The sequence below is a fragment of the Castor canadensis genome, chromosome 3 (genome assembly GCF_047511655.1).
Source record: "Castor canadensis chromosome 3, mCasCan1.hap1v2, whole genome shotgun sequence".
Classification (NCBI taxonomy): Eukaryota; Metazoa; Chordata; class Mammalia; order Rodentia; family Castoridae; genus Castor; species Castor canadensis.
In genome coordinates, this window is record NC_133388.1 from 45473881 (window position 1) to 45497377 (window position 23497).

Consider the following 23497-nt stretch of genomic DNA (forward strand, 5'->3'; position numbering starts at 1 on the left):
AGCTGAAGTCCTGATTTAAGCATATGCCTTATTCTAAGTGCAGGGCCCACGTGCACCCTTACTAGGAAGCTCTGAATGACAGGCTCCACTTTGTCCATGGGTCTACAGGGTATGTGCTGCACAGCCTCCCCTCTGCTGCTGCCAACTGTGCTTTGGCATTTCTGCTCTGTTCTAGTTTCTCTAACATGGCTATACTTCAGGTGCACAAAACAATACTTGACTATAAACTATTTTTTCTTAAATTATATTTTGCTCTTCGGCTAAAGAAAATTGGGTAAAGATCAATGATATACCATTCAGATGTCTCAAAGTTGGCTCAGAGCAATAATGGAAACTGAGAAATAGTAACTGCAAAATTTCAGTAGATGAATATTCTGGAGAGAAATGTCTTTTAAGTAGGGCACTTTATTTATGCATGTATTTGTTTGTTTGTTTATTTACTGTTTTTTGGAGACAGAGTCTCACTATGTAGGGCAGGCTGGCCTGGAACTCTGTGTATCCCAGGCTGGCCTCCAACTCATGATCCTCCTGCCTCTGCCTCCTTAGTGCTGGGGTTCCAGATGTGCACCACCAGGCCCAACTAAAATGGGACTTTTTAAAATTATAAGTTGATAGTCAGGTTGATGATCCTAAGTACTTAAAATTAATTTTTAAAAGCTATACTTAAATTTCAAACAGATTTACCAATCATCAGATCGGGTGCCTTCTTCAAAATGGATATTTCCCACAGTCTCCAACTCAATTAGCAAAAATGGGGTGAGTAAGCCATGACTTTTCTTCTTTTGCTTTACTTCAGTACGATAAATTGCTTCAATTCTATCAAAGAAATATATATATACACACACACACGTACAACTATCAGAATGATTTAAAACTCACATTAAAATTTATGATAGTTTTTTAACTGTTAGTAAAATACATTGGTTTCTTCTTTTTAATAGATAAAAGTTGGTGTTAGTTAAACCAATGAAGGATATTCTATTTTGAGCAATCAAAATCATCTTGAACTTTGTTAACCTCACTCAGAAATGCAAAGGTAAGAAGACTATCTTGGCTCTAACACTGTGGCTATCAGAGCTTAGGCAAGTCATTTTTCCTTTTTTATGCCTGTTTTCTAGTAAAATGGCAATACTTCCAGTACCCATGTCTTAAAATGCTTCATTGAGGGATACATGCAAAATGCATGCAAAACTCTTAGCAAAGTGTTTGGCATGAAGTAAAACCTCCCCACCAAATGTTACAATTATCATTGTTGGTATTATTACAGGGCACACTAGTTTATTTAGTAAATTGTCTTAGTAAATGAAAAAATTTACTGTGAACTAAGTAAGGACTGTAAATGTGCTTTGCTGGGGCTTGTCTGTTTGTTGAGTTTCTGTACCAATAGTGCTCTGTTGCTTTTATTTTACAGACAGAGGATCAGTGATGTGACATGAAACTCACTCAGAGGAAGCTCACTGTTCTTAACTAAGAGCTGCAAAAAACCATATGCCTGCTTTGAACCAGCGATGCTGTCTGTCCTAGGAACTGGAACTGAGAACACATTTCATGTTTTACTTCATACTGTAATTCTTTCCACTCCTCAGGAAGGGAACTGCACTCAACTGATGGTTCAAATATTCTTATTCTCTCATGTTTCAAATCTGAATAACTAGACAATTCATTAAACATACTCATCTAGTTTTTTGTTCCAGAATGTTACCCTTTCATTCAGGGCATTTAGTTTGGTCAATATCTTCTGTTGAAGATTTGGATCTTCTGTGACAGTTTCACAGTTCCTGGGGTTTTCAAGTTCAGTTGCTTTACTGTTATTGGATATGTCACTGTGCCCTTTGCCAGGTCCCTTGAGTTCAGACAGTTTCCGTTCCAACTGTTGACAACAATGTACCAGAGAGCAAAATAAAAATAAGATAAAATATGATAAAGGCAAAGTCTGAATTCAGATATTAAATTTTTAGTGAGAGCTAATGAATAGTTCATTTAAATTAACAAACTAGAAATCTAGGCAACAAATAGCCAAACTTCATTAAAGCATGACTGACATGTGATTTCAACTTTGGTGTAGGTTCAGTCTGCTAATTTCTCATGAACAAATAATAACTTTGAATACCTGAAACATGCAAATCTCTCAATTGAAAATAATAAAAACAAAGAAATAGATCGTGAAATATCCTTGAGTTTGCTTAAAAAAAGCCAAAGTAAAATTAAAATAAAAATTGAAGTGTAAATAAAAATTTAGGTTTTGGTGTAAATAAAAATTGAGGGCTGGGGGCATAGCTCAGTGGCAGAGTGCATGCATTGCAAAGCATGAGACCCTTGGTTCAATCCCCAGTACTGCAGGAACACATTTTATCCTTTTGCCTCAATCTCTTACCTGGTTAAAAATAGCAAGGGCCTTTTTTTTCTTCAGATTTTGATATATGAGGGTTTTTTGGTTCATAATAGACTTTTTGGCATTAATTCCAATATTTTAAAATACTGAAATAAATTTTATCTTGATTACTGAGTTTTTTGGGCACTCCTTTAAATTTTGGGCCCAGGAAAGAGTCTCTTTTGCCTCACTCTAATCTAACCTTGTAGGATTTCAAGATAAATTATACTGTACTAAAAAAAAGAAAATTATGAACAATCTGTACTTCCTTACTATGTATTTAACTGTTAAAAATCAAGTATACTTATAAAATGTCTATAATTTATAATATCTACAGTTATTTCTTTCACATTTGCAGATTTGCCTTAACATAGCTTGAGCATTCTTAATCTGAAAATCCCAAAGCTGAAATACAGTTTTAGAAACCTGTAACTTTTTGATATATTCAGGTTTTCTGGTTAGGATGATCATCTGGTAAAGTCTATGCAAATATTCCAAACTCTGAAACACTTTTGGTCCTAAACAACTAAGAAGGGATACTCAGTCTGTACATGTAATTATACACAAAAATGGCAAACATAAAGTGATTTCCACATACTGGTTTTCTATGGTTTTTATTCAAAAAATTTGAATTTTGTTATTGTTTTACTTTAAGAATATCTTTCTGATTATAATAATCAACACATGCTCATTTTAGAAAAGCATTACATTTCAAAATCTTGGCTTCTAATGGCTACTCACTTGTTAAGCATTTAGGCAGTTTCTGATTTGTTTTTGCTACTAATAGTACAGTGATGAATAATCATAGAATGTACTAGAATAATATTTACTCAGTCAAAGGCTAGGAGCATTCTTAAGGTGAAAATGCGCATGACCAAAGTTACAGTCCCATCGGTGATATATGGTGTATCACATTTGCCTTTACCAGTCAAATACTGTCATGTGTTATGCCCTGATGATTTTATAGTTGAAAGTGGTTTCTGGATATCTTAACGTGAAAATTAATAATTAAGATCTTCTTTCTAAGTATTTATTAGTCATTCCTTATTTCTTCTTTTGTAAAGTCTAGTTTATCACTTTGCTCAAATTTTCTAATTGGATGTCTACTTTTTATCTTATTTACAATTTCTTTCATACTAAGGTCCATCATGTTTACTGAAAATAATTTTTGCAGGTTGTCATTTGTTTTACTTTTATTAGTAATGTTTTTAGTAAAAAATCATTTTACATTTTTGTTTTACAGTTAAATTTACATTTTGTTCCTTAGACATTTCTAGTATTTCTTATATCTGGCAGGATGAGGTCAGTTAAATATATTCACCTATGTATTTATTCTTGATTTTTCATTTAATTCTTTTTTCCCCATTGGCATTTACTTTTGGTAATGTGCACCAAATTTTCCCTACTCCAAAATAGCTTGACTATTTTTTAATGTCATTTGTTGAATAATCTATTATTCTTCATACTTAAAAAATTACAGTAAGTTTTATATGTACAAGGTTATATTTTGAGGTAAATAATCCTTCATCTTTTCAGGGTCTGCTTTTAATAAAGGAAATAAAAATTTATCCAATCTAAGTAAATTAATTTATTTAAATAAAAAGCACATGTACCCAGCTACTCAGGAGGCAGAGATCAGAAGGACTGCAGTTGAAGGACAGCCTGGGCAAGAGCCCCTCTCAACAACTAAACCAGGCATGGTATCATGCCTGCGATACCAGCTATGTGGAAGGCCAGTAGGAGGATTACTGTCCAACTTGGCCGTGGGCAAAAACACAACACCGTACTGAAAAATAACTAAAGCAGAAAAGGGCTGGGGAAGTGGCTCAAATGGTAGAGCACCTGCCTAGCAAATACAAGGTCCTGAGTTTGAATACTAGTACTTCCAAAAAATGGGTACATGTAATATACTACTAAAGTGTAACTTGATTTAAAATTCTCACTTTGCTATAAAGTGATATTTTAGCCCTTTAAACAAGAAATGGCACACTTTGCTGATGCATAATGAAAATGCAGCTAAAATGTGTCTAATGGATCTCTAAAACTCTCTGAACCATATCGAATCACACAAATTTAAAAAAATTCACAACTATGTAAGTGTGTATTTGTTTGAGCTGCAGATTTCTAAGCACAGGATGCAGCTTAGTTAAGTACCTAGAATCAAAATATTTTGGGGCCAAACTTGACTTGAAATTCAGTATTAATTTATATATATGTATATATATATATATGCAACTTTAAAAGATTTTGCTCTTATCTGCCATTCTTTAGATGTAGCCACTGCAACTTTACATTATGAAATCTTACATTTTTTTTCGCAAAACTGAAAAATTTTATTCGTTCTTCTGGCAACTTTTGTAATTTGCATTTTCTATCATTCAGTTTTTCAAGGTCTTCATTAAGATGCCTCTGAACAGTTTTTATACGCATATTGTAATACATTATCTTTTTCATTGCTGTCGTCTAAAAGTAAGAAAGAACAACCAAATATTAGCTAAAACAAATTACAAGTAATTATTAGTAGTATTAGATGAGTATGACAAGATCTACATAACAATTTGAGCAACAGTGGCTCACAGAGCTGTACATCTGAATTTAATATGCAGCATAAAATCCCCAAGATTCTCTTTCTGGATAATATTGAACTGTGATACAATTCACATTTATTTCCAGCATGATGACATGAAGAGACTACAGATAGAATTTAATTTATAAAACAGTATTTACATTATTCCTACTTAACTACTCAGGAAAAGATAAAGAAATTAAAAAGAATTAAAAGCAAATATAATAGTATTTAACTCATTTTTTTAAAACTTGGCTAAGAAATAGGATTTAAATTTTTTCCAAATAAAAGGATGGTCTAATAAAACTGGTTTTAGATTGAGCATATTACTAAATTGTTGATCAAATCTAATTATTTTGAATTTCAGGTATTAGTAAACTAATCATGATAAATTAATTAAATACATCATTTTGAAATATACCAGCTAAATGGTGCTTTAAGGTCAAGAAGAGTTATCTGAGTAGAATATAAACTGATCAGGTATGCTATAAAAATGTGACCTCATTTTAACCATCTACCTGAAATAATGAAGGCATTTCTTTTTATCAAGAAAGCCATATCTCAAATAAATTGGAAGACTTGTGTAGTGTAAGACACATATTTTCTATAGTGACAGGCTTTTATTTGATTTAGTTAGTACACAATGGAGCATCTAGATCCCAACAGAACTATTTGTCATGAGAGACAGAATAGAAAAAATTCTCTTTCTCCATGCATATTAGGAAGTTCTGAAACTGAAATCACTAAATTCCTCTGCCAAAAATAAGGCATTAATAACAGAGGACAGTTAAACAAATTTTGTTGTAATATAACAAATATAATAAACTTATTTTAAAATCCCCAGTAAAGAAGAGCTTAATATCTGAGTTACACATAGTTAGAAGAAGAAACTGTAATTTAAGAAATGGAAAATAATGGTTTTTTGTTTTTTGCATATTTGGAGAAAATAAAAAATCAAATATAAAGTTCTTTGAGTCAGTGACAGCTAAAAAGAATTTCAAATGAATTCTTAAATCTAAAATAGCAAGAAAAAAGAGGGTGGAAGTAGTTTATTTTGCCACATAAGATACAGGATGCTAAGCTAAATTTCAGATAAACAAAAGACATTTTAATATCATACTAGCATTTAGTTATTTAATTACACTAAAACATTTTTTATATGAAATTTAAATTTAACTTGGATTTCCCCCAGCTGGAGATAAAAAATATACTACATTTACTTCGCTTTGAAAATTTTAATAAGCAATATATTCATATATATCAAAGAACAAAGAAATTAAGAGGTATCTGCTGAAATGTCTCTATCCCACACCTGTTCCCCACTTTCCAGCTGCCCTGTCTTCCACAGACAGTCACTGATTTTAGTTTCTGGTCTATCTCCCATAGTGTCTTCTGCTTTATTTTCCTATTTTATTAAGAATGTACCTACGGCTTCTTATAGGAACATAAATTTTGATATTGTATTACTTCTAATTTTTTTCAAAATCATTTACTGTGTCACAAAAATAAAAGAATAATCAATAAGGATTTTGTGTCCTGTTTAATATCCTTCAGGTTTAATACTAAGATGTAGAAAAGTAAGGAAGACTGTAAGCTGTAAATATATAGCATATCAACTTTGTAGGCTGATTATATGCAAATTTTTTGACATTTAAGAATTAATGTCACAGTAGTCATTTTTAAGGACTTTGGTAGTTGCTTGTTATAACAGAAAGGTTTTTTGCTTTTTTTTGTTGTTTTTTAGAATTAGACGAATTACAATGCTAAATTCAGTTGCATATTCATACTAAGACAAAATTTGGTCCCTTTGCTTTGATGGCAAAAGAACTAAAAGTCATATGGAAGAATCTCAGTCAGCCACAATTTCACAGTTTCATAGCGATTATTTTTATAGTATTTAGCAATTAACACATGCTTTAATGTGTAATAACTCCTTAGATCCCCACAACAACCCTGTGGTGGGGTAGGTAATATTTCTATTTTTATCTTTTTTTTTTTTTTTTTGCTTGGACTTCTGGTAAAGCAGGTGCCCTACTGCTTGAGCCACACCTCCAGCCATTTTGCTCTGGTTATTTTATTTTTATTTATTTATTTATTTATTTTTTGCTCTGGTTATTTTAGAGATGGGGTCTTGCAAACTATTGCCAGGGCTGGCTTTGAACCTAGAGCCTCCTGATCTGTATCCCAAGTAGCTGGGAATATGGGCATGAGCCACCAGCACCTGTTTCATCTTCATAATTCTAATAGTTCAGAAAACTGAAGCTTGGCAAGGTGAAAGGTCTTGTCTAAGTAACAGATGCAGCCAGGGGCTTGAATCCCAGCTTTTTGACTTGAACCCTCATTTTGTCCCTCTGTTCCATGCTGGCTCCCTGGTGGTCCCTAGTAGGTTCCGAATACTTGCTACCTGTAGTTTACACAAAATACTTCACAGTCATGGGTGAAAATAAGAACCAACATCAATACTACTCTGTTGAAGAGTTTATCACAGAGAATGGCCACACTTGTCTTCCTCTGAATGGTAATGAAGAAAGTGTTTGGCAATAACTATCAAATCCATAAATTAAAAATACTTTGAATTTCAAAGAGCATTTTGGTCTGAATAAAACTATCACAGTGAGACACACACACACACACACACACATACTATTTGTACCTTAAAAAGGTAAAGGAAGGACAAATATTTTACAGAGGAAAACCTGAAATATAATGATGGACCTAAAGACAAGATTCAGAAACTGTACCAATTCCTTATTTTGTTCATCAAATTATAGCACTCCTGACGTATATGAGACCAAACCAAATGTGTGAAAACCTCCATGAGAATGCCAACAGAACCTACCTCTCTTAACTTTTCTTAATGGCCTTCACTGCAAGGCTCCTCTTCCTCATCTCTCCCCCTTTAACACCCAAGTGACACATGGCCCACCCAAACCATTCCATGGCTTGAAGGCACCATTGTCCTGCTTGCAATTCTATTTATATCTCCAACCTTGGAAACTCTGTCAATAATAACACACATATTCAATCACTTATTGAACATGTGCCCTTGGATGTTCAAAGATTGTTTAAACTTTGTATGCCTGAAATTAAATTTTGATTCTTTTTCCTAAACCTGTTACTTTTCTTCTCATCAAATAACAACTCTCTCTTTTAATTACTCAAACTAATAACTTGGAATTATTCTCTACTTATTTCCTCTGTACCTCACACCCAATTCATCAGCAAATCCAGCTGCATTCTTATAAGTACTACCACCAGAATCCAATGCTTTCTTTTTCCTCTACTAACATCCCTGTATCAAAACATCCACATTTCTGATCTAAATTAATTTATCTCTCTATTCTTATCTTTTGGATACCTCCATTATCCAAAAGAATCCCTTTAAGACCTAAGTCATCTTATCCCTCTACTGAAAAGTTTTCAGTGGTCCTCATCTCACTGGAAGTAAAAACCAACATACTTACAACATCTTACACAGACTCACACAATCTGCACATACCACTCCTGTCTTTATCTCCTCCCTTTCCCTCAAGTACTCAGCTCCAGCCATTCTACCTTTTGTCATCCTTTAAATAGGAGAGGCGTGCTCCTGCTTTCAAGAATTTGTAAAGGCGGGGAGAAATGACCCAAACATTGTATGCACATGAGTAAAATTAAAAAAAAATGAAAAAAAAAGGATTTGTAATTGCTGATTCCTAAAAATCTCATTCTTCATTTAGTCACCTGACTTGCTCTCTTATCTCCTCCAAGTTTCTGCTCAAATGCCTTTATCAGCAAAACCATTCTTGACAATTCAATATAAAACAGCCAACATCCCCTTCCTCTGCCCCTTACCAAGAATTCCTTTTCATTTACCCTTGTTTTATTTTTCTCCATCACATTTGCCATCATCTGACGTGCTGTTTGCTCAGTTAGTTGTTTATTGTCTGCCTTATTTCACTAGAATGTAAGGGATTGATTTTATCAATCTGCATCTCTAGTGTCTTGAACTATATCTGGAATATAATAGGCATTAAATATTTGTTACATAAATCAACTGTTCAACTAACTTCTAAAGCACGTTCACTCTGTTAACCTTTGTAGAGTCTGCCTGATGTTAAACTACACAGATGATAGTAGAAATTTAAAAAAAATATATAGTTGATGCTGGGAAGTTTTGGTTTTGTTTTTTAACATTGTTAGAGAAGACATTCCTTCCTGGACCTGGGCAATGATTCTGAACATCTGCTAGTAGTCAAAAACAGCAGTCATTTGCTCAGTATTACATGACAATTCACTTCTTAGACTAAGGATGGAGAAGAATATAGTCTCAATCTCAGAAAAAAGTGAAGAGAGAACAAAATTTAAGACTAAGTCCTGGGCTAGCAAGAGAAGAGATATTCCTTATTTATACTGAGATGATGGATGAGCCACAAAGAAAAGGTGCAGGGCCTTGTATGGAGCATATCCATTGTTGGCATATTCTAGATACTCAAAAAATTATACTGGATGATTAAATGAATAAACAAATGGAGCAAGGGGATTGTCACTGGCCTGGAAGGAGAGGTAGACACATAACATGAAAGGACTATTAATAAGCAGGAAGAGTTCCCATGTGCTCTATTATGAAACTGTAAATCCCTTGGTGACATGTCAAAGTGGACCCCTTACTGAGAGGTTCACTGTCAGCAGCAGCCCAGGAACTGTTCCCTTCAAGATTTCAATGTATGGAGATCCACTTATTCTTCCAGGAAATCTCAACCTGTCTTTAATTAGATTAAAACTTACCTAATCTTTGGCATATTCCTATCATCCATGTATTTTTCTAATTTTACTATGTAATATCCAAGGTAAGATGTGGTCTTACAGCTTTTAATTAAGTTTTAATTTTTTTTTTGGTGGGACTGGGGTTTGAACTCAGGGCTTCACACTTGCAAAGCAGGCGCTCTACCAGTTGAGCCACTCCTCTAGTCCATTTTATTTTGAGGATGGGTTTTGCAAACTATTTGCCTGGGCTGGCCTCAAAACTTGATCCTCCCAATCTCACCCTCCCAAGTGGCTAGGATTACAGGTGTGAGCTGCTGGCACCTGGCTTAAGCTTTAATTTTTTATAGCACTAGTAAACACTGATAGTGTTTTAGTTTTTGTTTTCATTTTGTAGATTATAAATAATTCTCAGTTATTTTATCTTCCCAGTATTACCATCAAATTCTAGTATTAATGTTATTATTTGTATGCTTCTATGTGAAACATCCTGCTCACTGGACAAAAGTAGAATTGGAGACAAGAACCAGCTAGATAATTTTACCTATCACCTGTGGACACAGTGAGAAAGAAGTGTTAATTAATCAAATTTAAGTCATAGACAACTAATTCAGAACAACTTACATCTGCCAGTTCCTTGATTTGCTTTGCTGACACATCAAATGTGTCAAGTCTTTGAAGAGAAGGCAAGTGATACAACACATGTATGGAATAATTACACAGCAGACAAACTGGATTGGTTTTATACTGAGGATCATTCAGACATAAATCCTTTAAGCAAGGCAGCCTGGTCAAGTTAGTGAGGTCCTAAAGTAACAGCAATGATAATATTCAGTTAATTAATTCCGAATGTCTTTTCTAAAGGAGCATTTAGACACTTAAGATCACCCATAGTCAAATATAATGCATTCAATCGCATACTTAAACACATTAAGTAATTTAGTTGGCTAAAATGTTTCTCTGTAGTGAAAAAATGTTAAAGTCCTGAAGAAAAGACCAAGAACAATTAAACTGCAGTCTACACAGCTATGCATTTTATATATTTACTAAGCCATGCTCTCCAACTCCTACCTTGGAGCCAACACATGAGCACATCTATTCATTAGAACAATGTTGCCGCACCTGCATGGCCCTTTGCTAACAACTGTCCTCAGGTACCTTACAGGTCTCTGCTTCCTTCACCTCTGTTTCCTACACTTTTTGGAAACACTGCTCTCCATCTTCCTTATGCCCTAGCTAGGGGACCCCATTCCATTACAAATAATCATCCTGGAATTCTTGATTTTTCATTTATTTTGTTTTTTCCATAAATGCCCCTTCTATCTATCCTCGTCAACCGAAACCTAGCTTTCTTTGATGGCCTCATTTTCCTCACAACCTATGGAGGGAGAGAGGTTGATCTATATTCCCAGATCAATGTTTCTCCTTAGCATCTTTTATACTGATCTTTACATCACTGTTTAGACTTTCCTTTCTCATTTTGCCCTTGTTTAACTCTTCAGTCTTGCCTCTTCCTATTTAAACCCTAACTGTTTATGTTTTGTCTATACTAAACTACTTAAAGTTTTGGAATGTGCCAAGTCCTATCTTGTCTTTAGACCTTCACTCATGCTGCTGACTTTGAGATGATTAAACTTTACCCCAGTTTCCTATTTTAATCTGTCAGGGCCCAACCCAGGTATCATCTTCTTTGGGAGTCTTGTTCTATCCCATGAGGTTGAAGTATATGGTGCTCCTATAAGCTCTCTTAGCAATGGGTATAGCTTTGATATAATTTATCACTCCCTATTGCTAATTGCTTGTATACTCAACAAGTCACATGCTAAGGGTCTACATGGGCCCTGGCCTTCAGTTCACAGTAAGAATGGCATTTACATTTTTTAAAACATTGTGAGAAAATAAAAGAGAATATGTAATGGAGGCCATCTGTGGACCAAGAAGTCTAAACTAACTTCTATAGAAAAAGTCTGCTAAATACTCAAACTCCTTGAAAGTAAGGTTTGTGCATTGTGTAACATTATATTCCCTACACCCAGCACTCATAAGTTGGATGTTACCTGAGGTAAGAGAATACTGGTAGGTTGAACTTAAAAGGATAAAATGCTAGTCAGTAGAATCAGAGTTAAAGAACAGGAGGTATTAGTTGTAAACATAAAATACAAATGGAATGGGAAAGAGATAATGAAGTCAGATTGCTAGAATCAAAAGTAAGACAGGGTCAGGTTGCTAGTACCTGTCTAAACTCTCTTTAAAAGTAAGAATGTGGTTCACTAGCCTGACCTAAGGCTAGGACTGGACCATGGCTGAGTGGGACTAAGAATAATTGATTGAAAAGGGAAATTTATGTCCAGAGCTATGCAGAGAATTATTTGCTCAAGGGTAAGGAAGGCAAACCATCTGACTGCCTCAAAGAATAAACCCCTTGATTACTAGGTGGCTATGCTGCATTAGATCATCAAGCCGTGCTGGGCAATGGTAGGCATGAACTTGGAAGTCCTATGCAGGAACTGTCCACCTACATTCAAAAATCAGATGACATTGGCATCCATGAAGACACAAAAATCTCTTTGAAAATTAGCATTGTGGTGCCAGGTGTAGTTATTACATCACAACCAGATAGTGTCTTTTTAGGGTGTGTCATGATTTGGACATGAAGTGTCCTCCAGCAGGCTCATGTGTTGAATTCTTGGTTCCTAGCTAGGGGAGTATTAAGAGGTTACCAGACCATAAGGCTGATAATCTCATCAATTGTTTAACTGGTGAGTTCATAGATGAATGGGCTATTATGAGGTAGGGTCTAGTAGGAAGAATGATGTCACTGGGAATGTGCCTTTGAAGCCTATACCTTGTTCCCAGTCCATTACTCTCTTTCTGCTTCCCCAATCACCATGAGGTGGAGAGCTCCCCCCATCATGCTCTCTCTCACTACTTTATTCTGCCTCTCCTCAGGGCCAAAACAACAGAGCCAACCAACCATGCACTGAACTCTCTGAAACCATGAACCAAAATAAATCTTACTTCTTTTAGGTTGTTTTTCTCAGATATTTGTCATAGTGACAGAAGTCTAGCTAACTGAGTGGGAGGAAAGGTTAGAGACACAAATCTATGATAATATTGGTCCAGGAACATTTCTAAATAGGATGACAGTAAAGTTCCTATGAATCACATTCAATACTTTTGTGGTAAATAGCTATCATTATCTTATAGGGAGCCTTTTTAATATTATGCTTTACAGTGGTTTTCACAATACTCTTGATTTTATTGCCATCTTTAAACTGAGGGAATTGAAATACAATTGGTTAATATAACTAAATAGAAATAAAATAGCAACATGTACTGAATACACACTATGTGTTAGTCACTATTCTAGGAGTTTTACATTGTTATTTCATCTAAACTTTATAGTTACCACTATATTATGCTGCCTCTGATATTGTGTAGGATAGAACTGACAGGTCTTTCTGATTACTCAGCCCATGCTTATAACCATTAGAAGGTTGCCATGGTTAGCCTGGGTAAGATAAACCTCGATATGGCTTCTTGGCAGGGCAATCCCATATCCTTCCAACAGTCTTACCATCCTTAGCCTCATCTCATTATTCTCTCCCTTGCTCTGTTCCAGCAAAGAGGATTTTTAGTTCCTTGAGTTAGCCGTGTTCCTCTCTACCACTCAGGTGCTTCATCCATGCTCTAACTTTTGTGTGCAGTGTTCTTTCCCTCAGCAACTCCTACTCAGGTTGCAAAGTTAGCTTACACATTATACCCCTCAAGGATGCTTTGTCATGACTCCCCAAATAAGGCCAGATCACCTTCTTATATGTTCTCTTAAACAATCTGAATTTATGTTTCATATCTCTCTCTGATCTCTTCTGCAATTTTAACATATTTAAGCCTCAGGTTTTATCCACATTTCATATTGTTTTCTTGGTGTAGATTCCTAGAAGGAGAATCGATCTATCAAAGGATAGAAACCTTTTAAAAGGACTTGGAACATATTGTCTATATGCTTTCTGAAACAATTCTATCAATTTAAATAACTATTCATACCATATAAATGCCCATCTTATTCTAAACTTGCTAGCATAGAGTGCTCACTTTATTCAAAATTTGATTATTTAAAATATGATCAGCTCAAAGTTATGTTTAAATTTACATTGTACTCATTACAGTAGACTAAAAATTCTTTTATAAATTTATACATCACCAATACTATATGCAATAAACATTAAATCCTTTCATTTGGTTCTCTTTCATTCATGTTCTTGAAGAGTATTTACTGAGATTTACTACATGCCCAGCATAGGTTGAAGCACTGCAGACACAGAAGTGAACAGAATAGGCAAATACCCTGTGTTCGTGAAGCTTGCATTTTAGCAAGGGATGTGCCAAGAAGTGGTATGATAGGGAAGCTGCAGGTTGGGGAGATTTGTGAGAGTTGTTTCAATTTTGCCTAAATTGAGCAGGAAAGACATCACTAAGAACATAACATTTTAACAAAGACCTGAAAGAAAAGAGGCTTTAAATCATGCAGGCTTATGGGGGAAGAATATTTCAGCAAATGCAAAGGCCAAAGGTGAGAGTGTGCTAGGAATATTCAGGGGAAGAGTAAGACCAATGTGGCTGGAATAGCATATATGAATGGGAAAGTGGTAGAAGGCTGCGGTGAGAAAGACAGTTGCAGGGAGGGCTAGATGATGTCGAGTCTCATAGGCCATTGTAAGAACTGCCTTTTATAGAGAATAAGATGAGAAGCTAAGGGAGATTTTTGATCAGAAGAGTGATTTGATGTGGCATATTTTTAAAGGCTCCCTCAGGCTGCTCTGTGGAGAAAGACTGATACTAGGAAAAAGAAAAACACTTTGAGTTAGAATAGAAAATATCTATAATTCTGGGGAGTTCTCAGAGGAACCAATTTAGGAATAATAAGTAGATAAAAGGTATTTGAAGTTATAGGACATGATGAGATTATTTCAAAAGAGAACTCAGACCCCAGAATAAGACCCCAGGACTGACCAAGGGCAGTCCACTTCTTAGATGCTAGGAGAAAATGAAACCCTGGAAACTGAAGAGATGTAGCCGAAAAGACTAGGAGAAAATAGCATGCTAAGAACCATGTAAATAGCTATTTACTTGGTTTTAACAGCATCAGATCACTAAGGCCATTTTAATCAGATGATTCTCAAATTCCCTGAAGTATTTAGGAAGCCGAAAATACCGACATCATTCATCGAAAGGGGTTTTTTTAGTCCATTTTCTACAATAAGATGGCTCACAATCTAGGTTAATAAATAAAAACAAATAATTCCACTTAAACATACCTTGAAAGAAGATATTTGGTTACCAGAAAGGTTTAGTTTTTCCAGTTGTTCATTGGGGTCAAGACATCGACCTTTAATTTAAAAACAAGGTAAATTCATATCCTGTCATACTCTGAGTTTTAAATGGCCATTATTTTATGCATATAAATGAGAATAATGGTGATTAGTAGCTAATATTTTCACATCCTAATATGTTTAAAATGCTTTGCAAAGATGTCACACTGAAAATCTAAAAGAAATAAATTTAAGCCTCTTCTTTTTTTATATTAATAAAAATTTAGTGGCATTATCTCAGATTCCAAATGAAGCAGTACATACCAATGCAGCTTATTAGATTTCCTGCAAGGTTGAGATCACTTAAATTCTTCAAAGCATGCAATCCCTAAAAATTTAGAAAATGTGATTTAGAAAATAAATCACTAAAATCTATATTTACAAATCATTGATGATCAATCTGGTTATTTCTCTGGGTGCTCTGAGAACTAGTTCATAAACACAGAGGAAAATGGGTATAATTTGTTTCCCTATATTGGAACCTGAAGAGAATCATTGGAAAAGGGAAGAGGAGTGGAGAGGAAGACAGGAAGGGTAGGTGGGGAAGAACACATGATGCCATATGTTTATCATCTTAGGAGAGTTAGGTTTAGTTCTCTAAACCTCTTTTTACAAAACCTTCTAAGAAGAAATAGTAACACCTTACCTCTCAGGTTTGTGAGAAGTAAGACGATGTATACAAAGCTATCTATACAGTGTAAAATTCTATAAATATATTGTTTTCTTTGATAACAATAATTACGCTATTTGTAAATATCTTGACCCGCAACATAATATGATCTTAGACGTCATGGTTTAAACTCTACAGAAATAACTGGCTTTATGTACAAATCACTGAAATTATCTTACCTCAATATTTTTAATTATATTGTGGTTCAGCCAAAGAACTTCCAATCTGATCAATTTCTCTAAGTTTTCTATTTTGGAAATTTTATTATAATATAAATATAGTTTTTCCAAATTTTTACATTCTTGAAGACCTGCAATTTTCTGTTAAAATAAGACTGCATAATATTAGCATATGTTTTGCCATTAACCCTTCTAATGAAGTTGGTTTCTAAGTACATTTTTAAAAAAATATTTTATTGAAAAATAAGTATCAAGCAAAATTAACAAATTTTAAAAGAGAAACATGTAATTCCTCCATTTAAATGCAACAATATTTAATTTAGCATATTTTCTTTAAATTTAACTATTTTATATGGCTGTTATAATCTATATATAATTTTGTGGGATTTTCTACTTAAAACAAGCTAAAATATTGCCATAAGCTTTCATATTATAACATATAATAATACAAAATATTTCAAGAGGTTTATAACTTTTTATTCATCCTATGTATAGAATATTTACATTATACATTTTTAGTTATTATCAATAACACTGCAACAAATAACTTCATACATACAGTTATTTTCTGTTGTTGAATTACTTTCCTAAGTAAATATCTTAGAACAGAGATTTCTGAGTCAAAGGTATATACATTTCTGTGGCTTCTGATACATTTTGCAATACTGTTTTTCCCAATGGTTGACTAACCAATAGCATCTAAGTAAATTTACTATTAAGCAATACTGGGCATGCTTTGATTACTAAAAAGTAGAATGTTTATGTTTGATTCCTTACTTCAATTTTTTTCTTTTGTACAAATCAATTTCTATCTTTTTCCCATTTACCTGTTTTGATCCATTCCTCATGCATATATGTCAATGAATTACTTTTCCAAAGCCAAGAATTCAGTATAAGATATTCCATGTAAGGTTATACATTTCATCTTACCTCTATGCAGCACTCAGCAATCCAAAGCTCTTTAAGCTGTAAACAAGTCTCTAACCCTGAGATTTCTTTTATATCTTGAGCAACAATTGTAAGATTGGTTAAATTAGGAAACAATGATAATCCAACTATGCGGGGATACCCTGAGAAAAACATCTCCAATTTTGAAGCATCTGATCCTTCTTGTCCAACCTGCTCATAAGATAAACCATTGCATAGACACTGTTTCAAAAGAAAGAAATCACATTATTATTGATTTTAAATAATAAAAAGATGGTTTTGCCATTAGAATTTATAAATTGTCCACTGCACTGATGCAATTTTTGTACTCCCACAAAAGAGAAAGTTGTACCACATATGATTTTTCTGTGCTCCCCAAAAGCTGTGGGGTAGAAAAAATACCCTTACAGCCAACCTTTTTGGCTCTAGAAAGGAACACATGAATGTTCCATTTGATATTTTTGCAAATGTTATTGAAAAGAAATTTGGCTCTGACTCACCAGTTCTTTAATTATTTCGTCTTGGTTCTGGCCTTCACTTTCAATCATCTTCCATTAAAAACAATGGTCACAATAACATAGCTGTTAAGGAAAATTACAAATTGGAAATAAACACTAGAGTCATGTCATTCCAAGTCGAAGTGGACCTTAAAGCTACTTAGGTTGAATCACCAACTGTGGCTTGGAATAGTGTATTACCAAGTATCTGTCTAGACCCTACGACAGTCTACACTATGTGAAGTTTCCTAATAGAAAGTTTTTTATATCCTGCCTCTCTATAACTTCTCCCCTTTTGCTGTTATCCCACCCCCCATTGTTCAAATAAAACAAGTATACTTTTTCTTCTGTATGATGGGTCTTTCATACTTGTAGAAAACAGTTATTTCACATCTACAGTCTTCCCTTGCTCCCAGACAAGTCTTTTAGTTCTCTCAGTAGATATTCCTGTTTTTCTCATATGAATAAGCTATAGTTCATCCTTCTTATCTCTCTCTCTTTACCAATACTGGGGTCTGAATTCAGTAGGCAGGGGCTCTACCACTTGAGCCACTCCACCAGCCCTGTTTTGTGTTGGATTTTTTTGAGATAGGGTCTCGGTGACTATTTGTCTGGGTCTGGTTTCAAACCATGATCCTCCTTATCTCTGCCTCCTGAGTAACTAGGATCACAGGCATGAGCCACCGGCACCATACTGAACACATTCTCTAACTGTACTAGGAGAACAAAGAGAAGAACCATTAGACCTTCCTAGTATAGTAATAAGTATCTATTAAAATAAATTCACCAACTTCTCTTTCATTATAGAAGACATGAACCAATTAATATCTAAATAGCTTCAATAAAATTTAACCCAAGTTTTATATTTTTAGATATTTTTATTATATAATTCTAGACATACACTGTCTAACAAGTATAACAATCTTGTGTTTACAAGGGAGATATGAGGATAGGTAAGACACCTAAAAAACTAGATAGCATTTGTTGCCCTCAACGCAGAGAAACTAAAGCAGATACTTTAAAGCAACTGGGGCCAATAGGAGAAGGGGACCAGGAACTAGAGACAAGGTTAGTTCAAGAAGAATTAACTTAGAAGGTAACACACATGCACAGGAAATCTATGCAAGTCAACTCCCTGTATAGCTATCCTTATCTTAACTAGCAAAAATCCTTGGTCCTTCCTATTATTGCTTATACTCTCTCTTCAACAAAATTAGAGATAAGGGCAGAATAGTTTCTGCCAGGTAGTGAGGGGTAAGGGGGGGGAAGTAAGAGAGGGAGTGGGGGGTGGGGGGATTAAGGAAGGGGGTGGGGGAAAGGAGGGAGAAATGACCCAAACATTGTATGCACATATGAATAAAATAAAAATTAAAAAAAAAGAATTTTGTGTTTAATATGATGACCTGACAAACAAGTAATTCCCCTTTGTTACAATTTCCCCATAGATGTATGTATACATATATATATATATGAGTGTATAATTATGTAGGAGAATATATGGAAATGCACACACAAAGTTGCTAGCATGTCTAGGGTGCAGGTAAAAGCTGATGTGGCTACTACAAGAAAAAAATGTAAGATGAGGATAGATCTAGGCAAAAATGGAAAAGAAAAAAATGACACTTAAAAAAAGCATGTCTAGTATTATAAAGTATGAATATATAACCATCTTTTTATTTATTTACTGTTGGCATGCATTTGGATTGTTTCCTGTTGGGGCCTAAATCAGTGCTTCCTGAGCATTTTGTCATACAGGACATAGCTACACATTTCTTTTAGGTTTGTATCTAGGAGTGGAATGACAAAAAGACAACTAATGCTGTATACAACAAGGATGATTCTTACAAGCACAATATTAAGCGAAAGCAATGAGTACACACTATCTGAATAAATTCATATAAAATTTGGAGACAAAATTTTAGGAGATGTTGGGATGATGACCCTTTCAAGGGTGAGCAACTAGGGTTAGGAAGAAGCAAAAGAGGGGATTCTGGGATGCTGGTAAAGATTATTTTTGACCTAGATGTTGGCTAAAGATATGCATTGACCTTGAGAAAATAAAATTAAGATACTTACAATGTGTGATTTCTGTATGTATGTCATATTTTAATATAATACCTAAATTTTATTTCAAAGCCACTTACAGGCTCACTCATTCAGTTATGTGAAGTCTATATACATGACCAGGAACATATGTAAATTATAATTTTAAGAAAAAAAGACAATGACTTGGGGCCTGTATTTACCTATATTTCCTCCCTGAATCCTACTAGAATGAGTAAAGACGAAAAGAAATGTACAGTCATGCTAGCAAAAACCAACATTGCCAGAAAAAAACTGATGCAGATAACATCAGATTGAGAAAAAAGTCATTATTAGGCCAATATTTATCATCAAATCAGACCAAAATTGAACACACCAGGGAAAGAAGCTTCACAAAACTATTCTAAAAACAATCCCCACACTCAAGAGAAGCAATGGCTGGGGAAAAGGTAGCTGTGGGACATGCATAAGGGACAAAGCAAAGGACTCTGAGGGTTGTAGCACACTGTGGCACACAGTCTGTACCTATACTCAGGCTTTGTAAATTGGGAACATTGTCCCAACATGATGAGTGCTGTGGTTTGAATGTGTCCCTTCCATAGCTCAGGTGTTACCAATGCAATGACATTAAAAGGTGGGATCTTTAAGAGGACATGAGGGCTCCTTCCCTTGTGAATGGGATTAGAAGTCCTTATAACACCACTTAACAGAGGGAGTTGTCCTTTTTTGTCCCTTCCACCTTCTGCCATATGAGGACCTCACTAAAAACCAGACAGCAGCACCTGGATCTTGGACTTTACAGCTTCCAGAACTATAGAAAGTAAACTTCTGCTGCTTTTAAACTATCCAATCTCAGGTATTTCATTATATCAGCACAAAATGGACTCAGATATTGAGTCAAGAAGGAGACCCTAAGCTAGCACCACAAAGAAAAATAGAGCAAGAAAATTATTCTAATTCACTGTACTATTGTTTCTTCACTCACTTATTCTATCTATCTATGTCTTCAGGGCCTAATAAATAGGTGCTAGTCAGAGAATGATGGGGGTGGGAGGAAAGAGAAGACTTCTTGGATAAGGTGAAATTTGAACTATGAGGGAATCCTGGGAAAATCCATCTAGGCGGAATGAACAGCAAATACAAAAACAATGGGGTGAGAGTATACTTGGCATATTTGCAGCATCACAAGGGAAATAATGTAACTGGAGCACCTTGAAGGAAATGAAGACTGGTAGGACGTGAGGTCAGAGAAGTTTGTGGGGCCAGATCACATGCTATCTTGTAGGACCTTGTGATGATTCTGGTATTCTTATGAGTAAAATGGAAAGCTGTGTGAAGATTCTGTGTTAGGATTCCTCTAGCTACTCTGCTAGCAAAAAATTGTATGGATCAGGGGCAGAAACAAGAAGACCAGTTAAGAGGCAGTAATAATAATACGTGAGAGAATGGTGGATGGAGTGGAGTGGTAGTATGTGGATGGTGGGAATAGTTAGATGATGGATCTATCTGGGTGAAAACGCTGCTCCTTCCTTCCCTGATTCCCACTGACAACTCCATCTTTACCCCAATCTTAAACCACACCAAGATATTACAGCATAGGCTTCTGAGTTGCCAGGCATGGGAACACTTAATAAGGAACAACCTCAATTCACTGAATATATTTCAGGCCACTACGACTTCTTTAAAAAACAAAAACAAGATAGGTCAACAATAAACTAATTGACAAAGACACTGGATATGTTTCAGTTCAATTTGACCTTAATACGACATTTGGTGATGCTGATGATGTTTTCTCCTTTGGTTTGCTTTCTCTTCTTGGCCTCTACTTGTTATTTAAACCTATTGCTTCCTTCTTGGTGAAACAAAGTCAACTACCCACATGTAATGTTCCATCTGGATGTGTCACAGACATCTCAAATTTGGTACATCCAAAACTGAACTCATATTTTCCAACTAGCATTTTTTTGTGAGGGGGCACCGGGAACTGAACCCAGCCTTGCACTTATGTGCTCTACCACTTGAACTATTCCCCAGCCACACCCTACCTTTTTTTTTTGAGAAAGGGTTTCAATAACTTTGCCTGAGCTGGCTTTGAACTTGTGATCCTCCTGCACCTGCCTCCAGAGTAGCTGGGATTACAGGCATACACCACCATGCTCAGCTTTTGTGCTTCTCTTAATGTATGTTTTCTTTTGATAAATGACACCACCGTCCTTCTTCTCACACAACTCAGAAACCCGTGACCTACTCTCACCTTTTCCCTGGGTTCACTCACTCATTAAATCCTTCTTCATATATCTCATAAATGTCTTATTGGGGTGCTTTTTTTTCTCCTTTCCATTCCGATTGGTTTTGCCTTAGTTCAGGTCCTCATCACTTCACCTTAACTGAATGGCCTCCTTGTCGTCTCACTTCCCTCCAGTACATCCCCTACACCACTGTGATAGCCTCCTGAAAGGCAAACCGGCTCATGCTACTATGCTCAAAATGCATTCGTGGTCACCATGCTCTGGTTCCTGCTTATCCCTCAAGTTCCCCAGCAACCACACTCTCCATAGAGCACCCCTCAGTCTGGTCACAACTCCAGTTCTCTGTGTCGACTGGGATATTTCTATACTTTTACATATTCTGTCACCTGTCCCTAAAATGTCTTTTCTCCTTGACTGTATTGCATACTCCATGCACCATTCAAGATTTAAATCAAGAGTCTTCTCTGAAGACTTTAATCCTCTCTGGTCATATTAGAAACAGTTTTCATCTTATGACTAGTTTAGGATAGCACAGGCCCTGCTTATAGCACCTGTCACACTGTTTTGTGATGTTTTCAGATCTTTCCTCCCTACCAGGTTACATGTTCACTGAAGGCAGGAACTATGAACCTATCACAATGCCTGGCACCTGCTAGGTGTTCAATGAAAGTTTGTTAAATGGTTTCAATTGTCATGTCACAGATTACGTGGCACAATTAAAAAAAAACTGTTCTACATGACCATTGAGAGCATAACAATAATGAGACTATAAAGGACGATGAGAATTGGGTAAGAACACATTCTGAGAAAACCAAATTTCTTTTGTGCAAAGTAAAAACCCTATTTACGATGAATTATTTTCTCCCTTAGGCATAACCAGATCAAATCCATTAACTGTCACTTATAGTCCAAATAAACGCCCTTCTAGGTCTAAATGGGCAGTATTAGATTGGCCATGAGCTCTTGGTTCTTTCAGTCCAGTACCTAACTGTTGCAGCAGGCCTTCCCCACTTTCTTCTTCCTTTCCTGTTTGGCTCAGGTCACCCCAATGGCCTCTAAAGCCACATCACCTTCTTAGGTAATTATCATCTCCATGGCACCATTACAGAGGTCCCTTGACCTCGGGCCTTTGTCCAGAGGAGGCCCAGGAGAGAGGACTGTGGAGCAAACACTCCCAGGGGCTATGTCTAGAGGTGATGTGGGCCTGAAGGCCAACAGGTGACAGTCACTCACCTTAGCCCAGAGAGGATGGACTCCAGGGCAAACCGAGACAGGCCAGAGCAATCTCTGTCTTGCGGCAGCAGAGAGGACACCCTTTCTAGCCCCAGGCTTGGTGTGTACAGACCGCCCTCCCAGGTTGTCTAGGAAACCCGCTCTCCGCCTCCAGCTACCTCGGAGTGGGGAGGGGGATGAAAGGGGCGGGGAAAGCGACGGCCGACCAGTGTCTGCATCACGTGGCAGCAACCTCCAACCAATCAGCAGAGGCAGGGGTCCACCGGAAGCCCCTGCTAGTGGTGCTGGGAAACGGTGGAGCGGGTGGCGCTCATTTTCCCCGCCTTCGCTAGCTTCCAAGTACACAGGAAGTAACAGGTTGTGGGCGACGTGGAGGGGACAACAGAGGCTCCCTTCTCTAAACCCGGCCCTTTCACATTGAAAAGTTTTGATACATAGGATCCGGAGTCTTTCTGGACTTGAACCTCGAAAGCATGGCGGTGTGATGTCATAAGGCGGCCTGCGACGGGAACGAAGCCGATTCCCCGGGGCGCATCCTTGGGTCAGATGAGGGTTCTCAGAGTTTGCCAAAGAGTATTTACAAAATAAAAGAACTTAAAGGGAAAGGGCAGAGACTGTTCAGAGCGGACGGAAGGGCTAAGAAATGA

General features: G+C 36.1%; 1 protein-coding gene across 7 annotated transcripts in view; it reads right to left on the reverse strand.

Moving 5' to 3' along the window:
- The window catches only part of Lrrc9 (leucine rich repeat containing 9), a 90136-nt gene extending 67118 nt beyond the window's left edge, over positions 1–23018 (reverse strand). For all 7 annotated transcript variants that reach the window (XR_012446146.1, XR_012446147.1, XM_020178940.2 and 4 more), the window contains exons 1-10: positions 22851–23018; positions 17329–17409; positions 16832–17050; positions 15902–16042; positions 15317–15380; positions 14999–15069; positions 10305–10487; positions 4679–4834; positions 1674–1870; positions 685–816 (exon numbers count right to left, since the gene is read on the reverse strand). Coding sequence is in view for 5 of the 7 variants with exons in the window: in XM_020178940.2 (XP_020034529.2) it covers positions 685–816; positions 1674–1870; positions 4679–4834; positions 10305–10487; positions 14999–15069; positions 15317–15380; positions 15902–16042; positions 16832–17050; positions 17329–17376 (1211 nt within the window). In the remaining 2 variants the exon portion in view is untranslated. The remainder of the gene's footprint in view (positions 1–684; positions 817–1673; positions 1871–4678; positions 4835–10304; positions 10488–14998; positions 15070–15316; positions 15381–15901; positions 16043–16831; positions 17051–17328; positions 17410–22850) is intronic.
- Between the last annotated feature and the right edge of the window lie 479 nt (positions 23019–23497).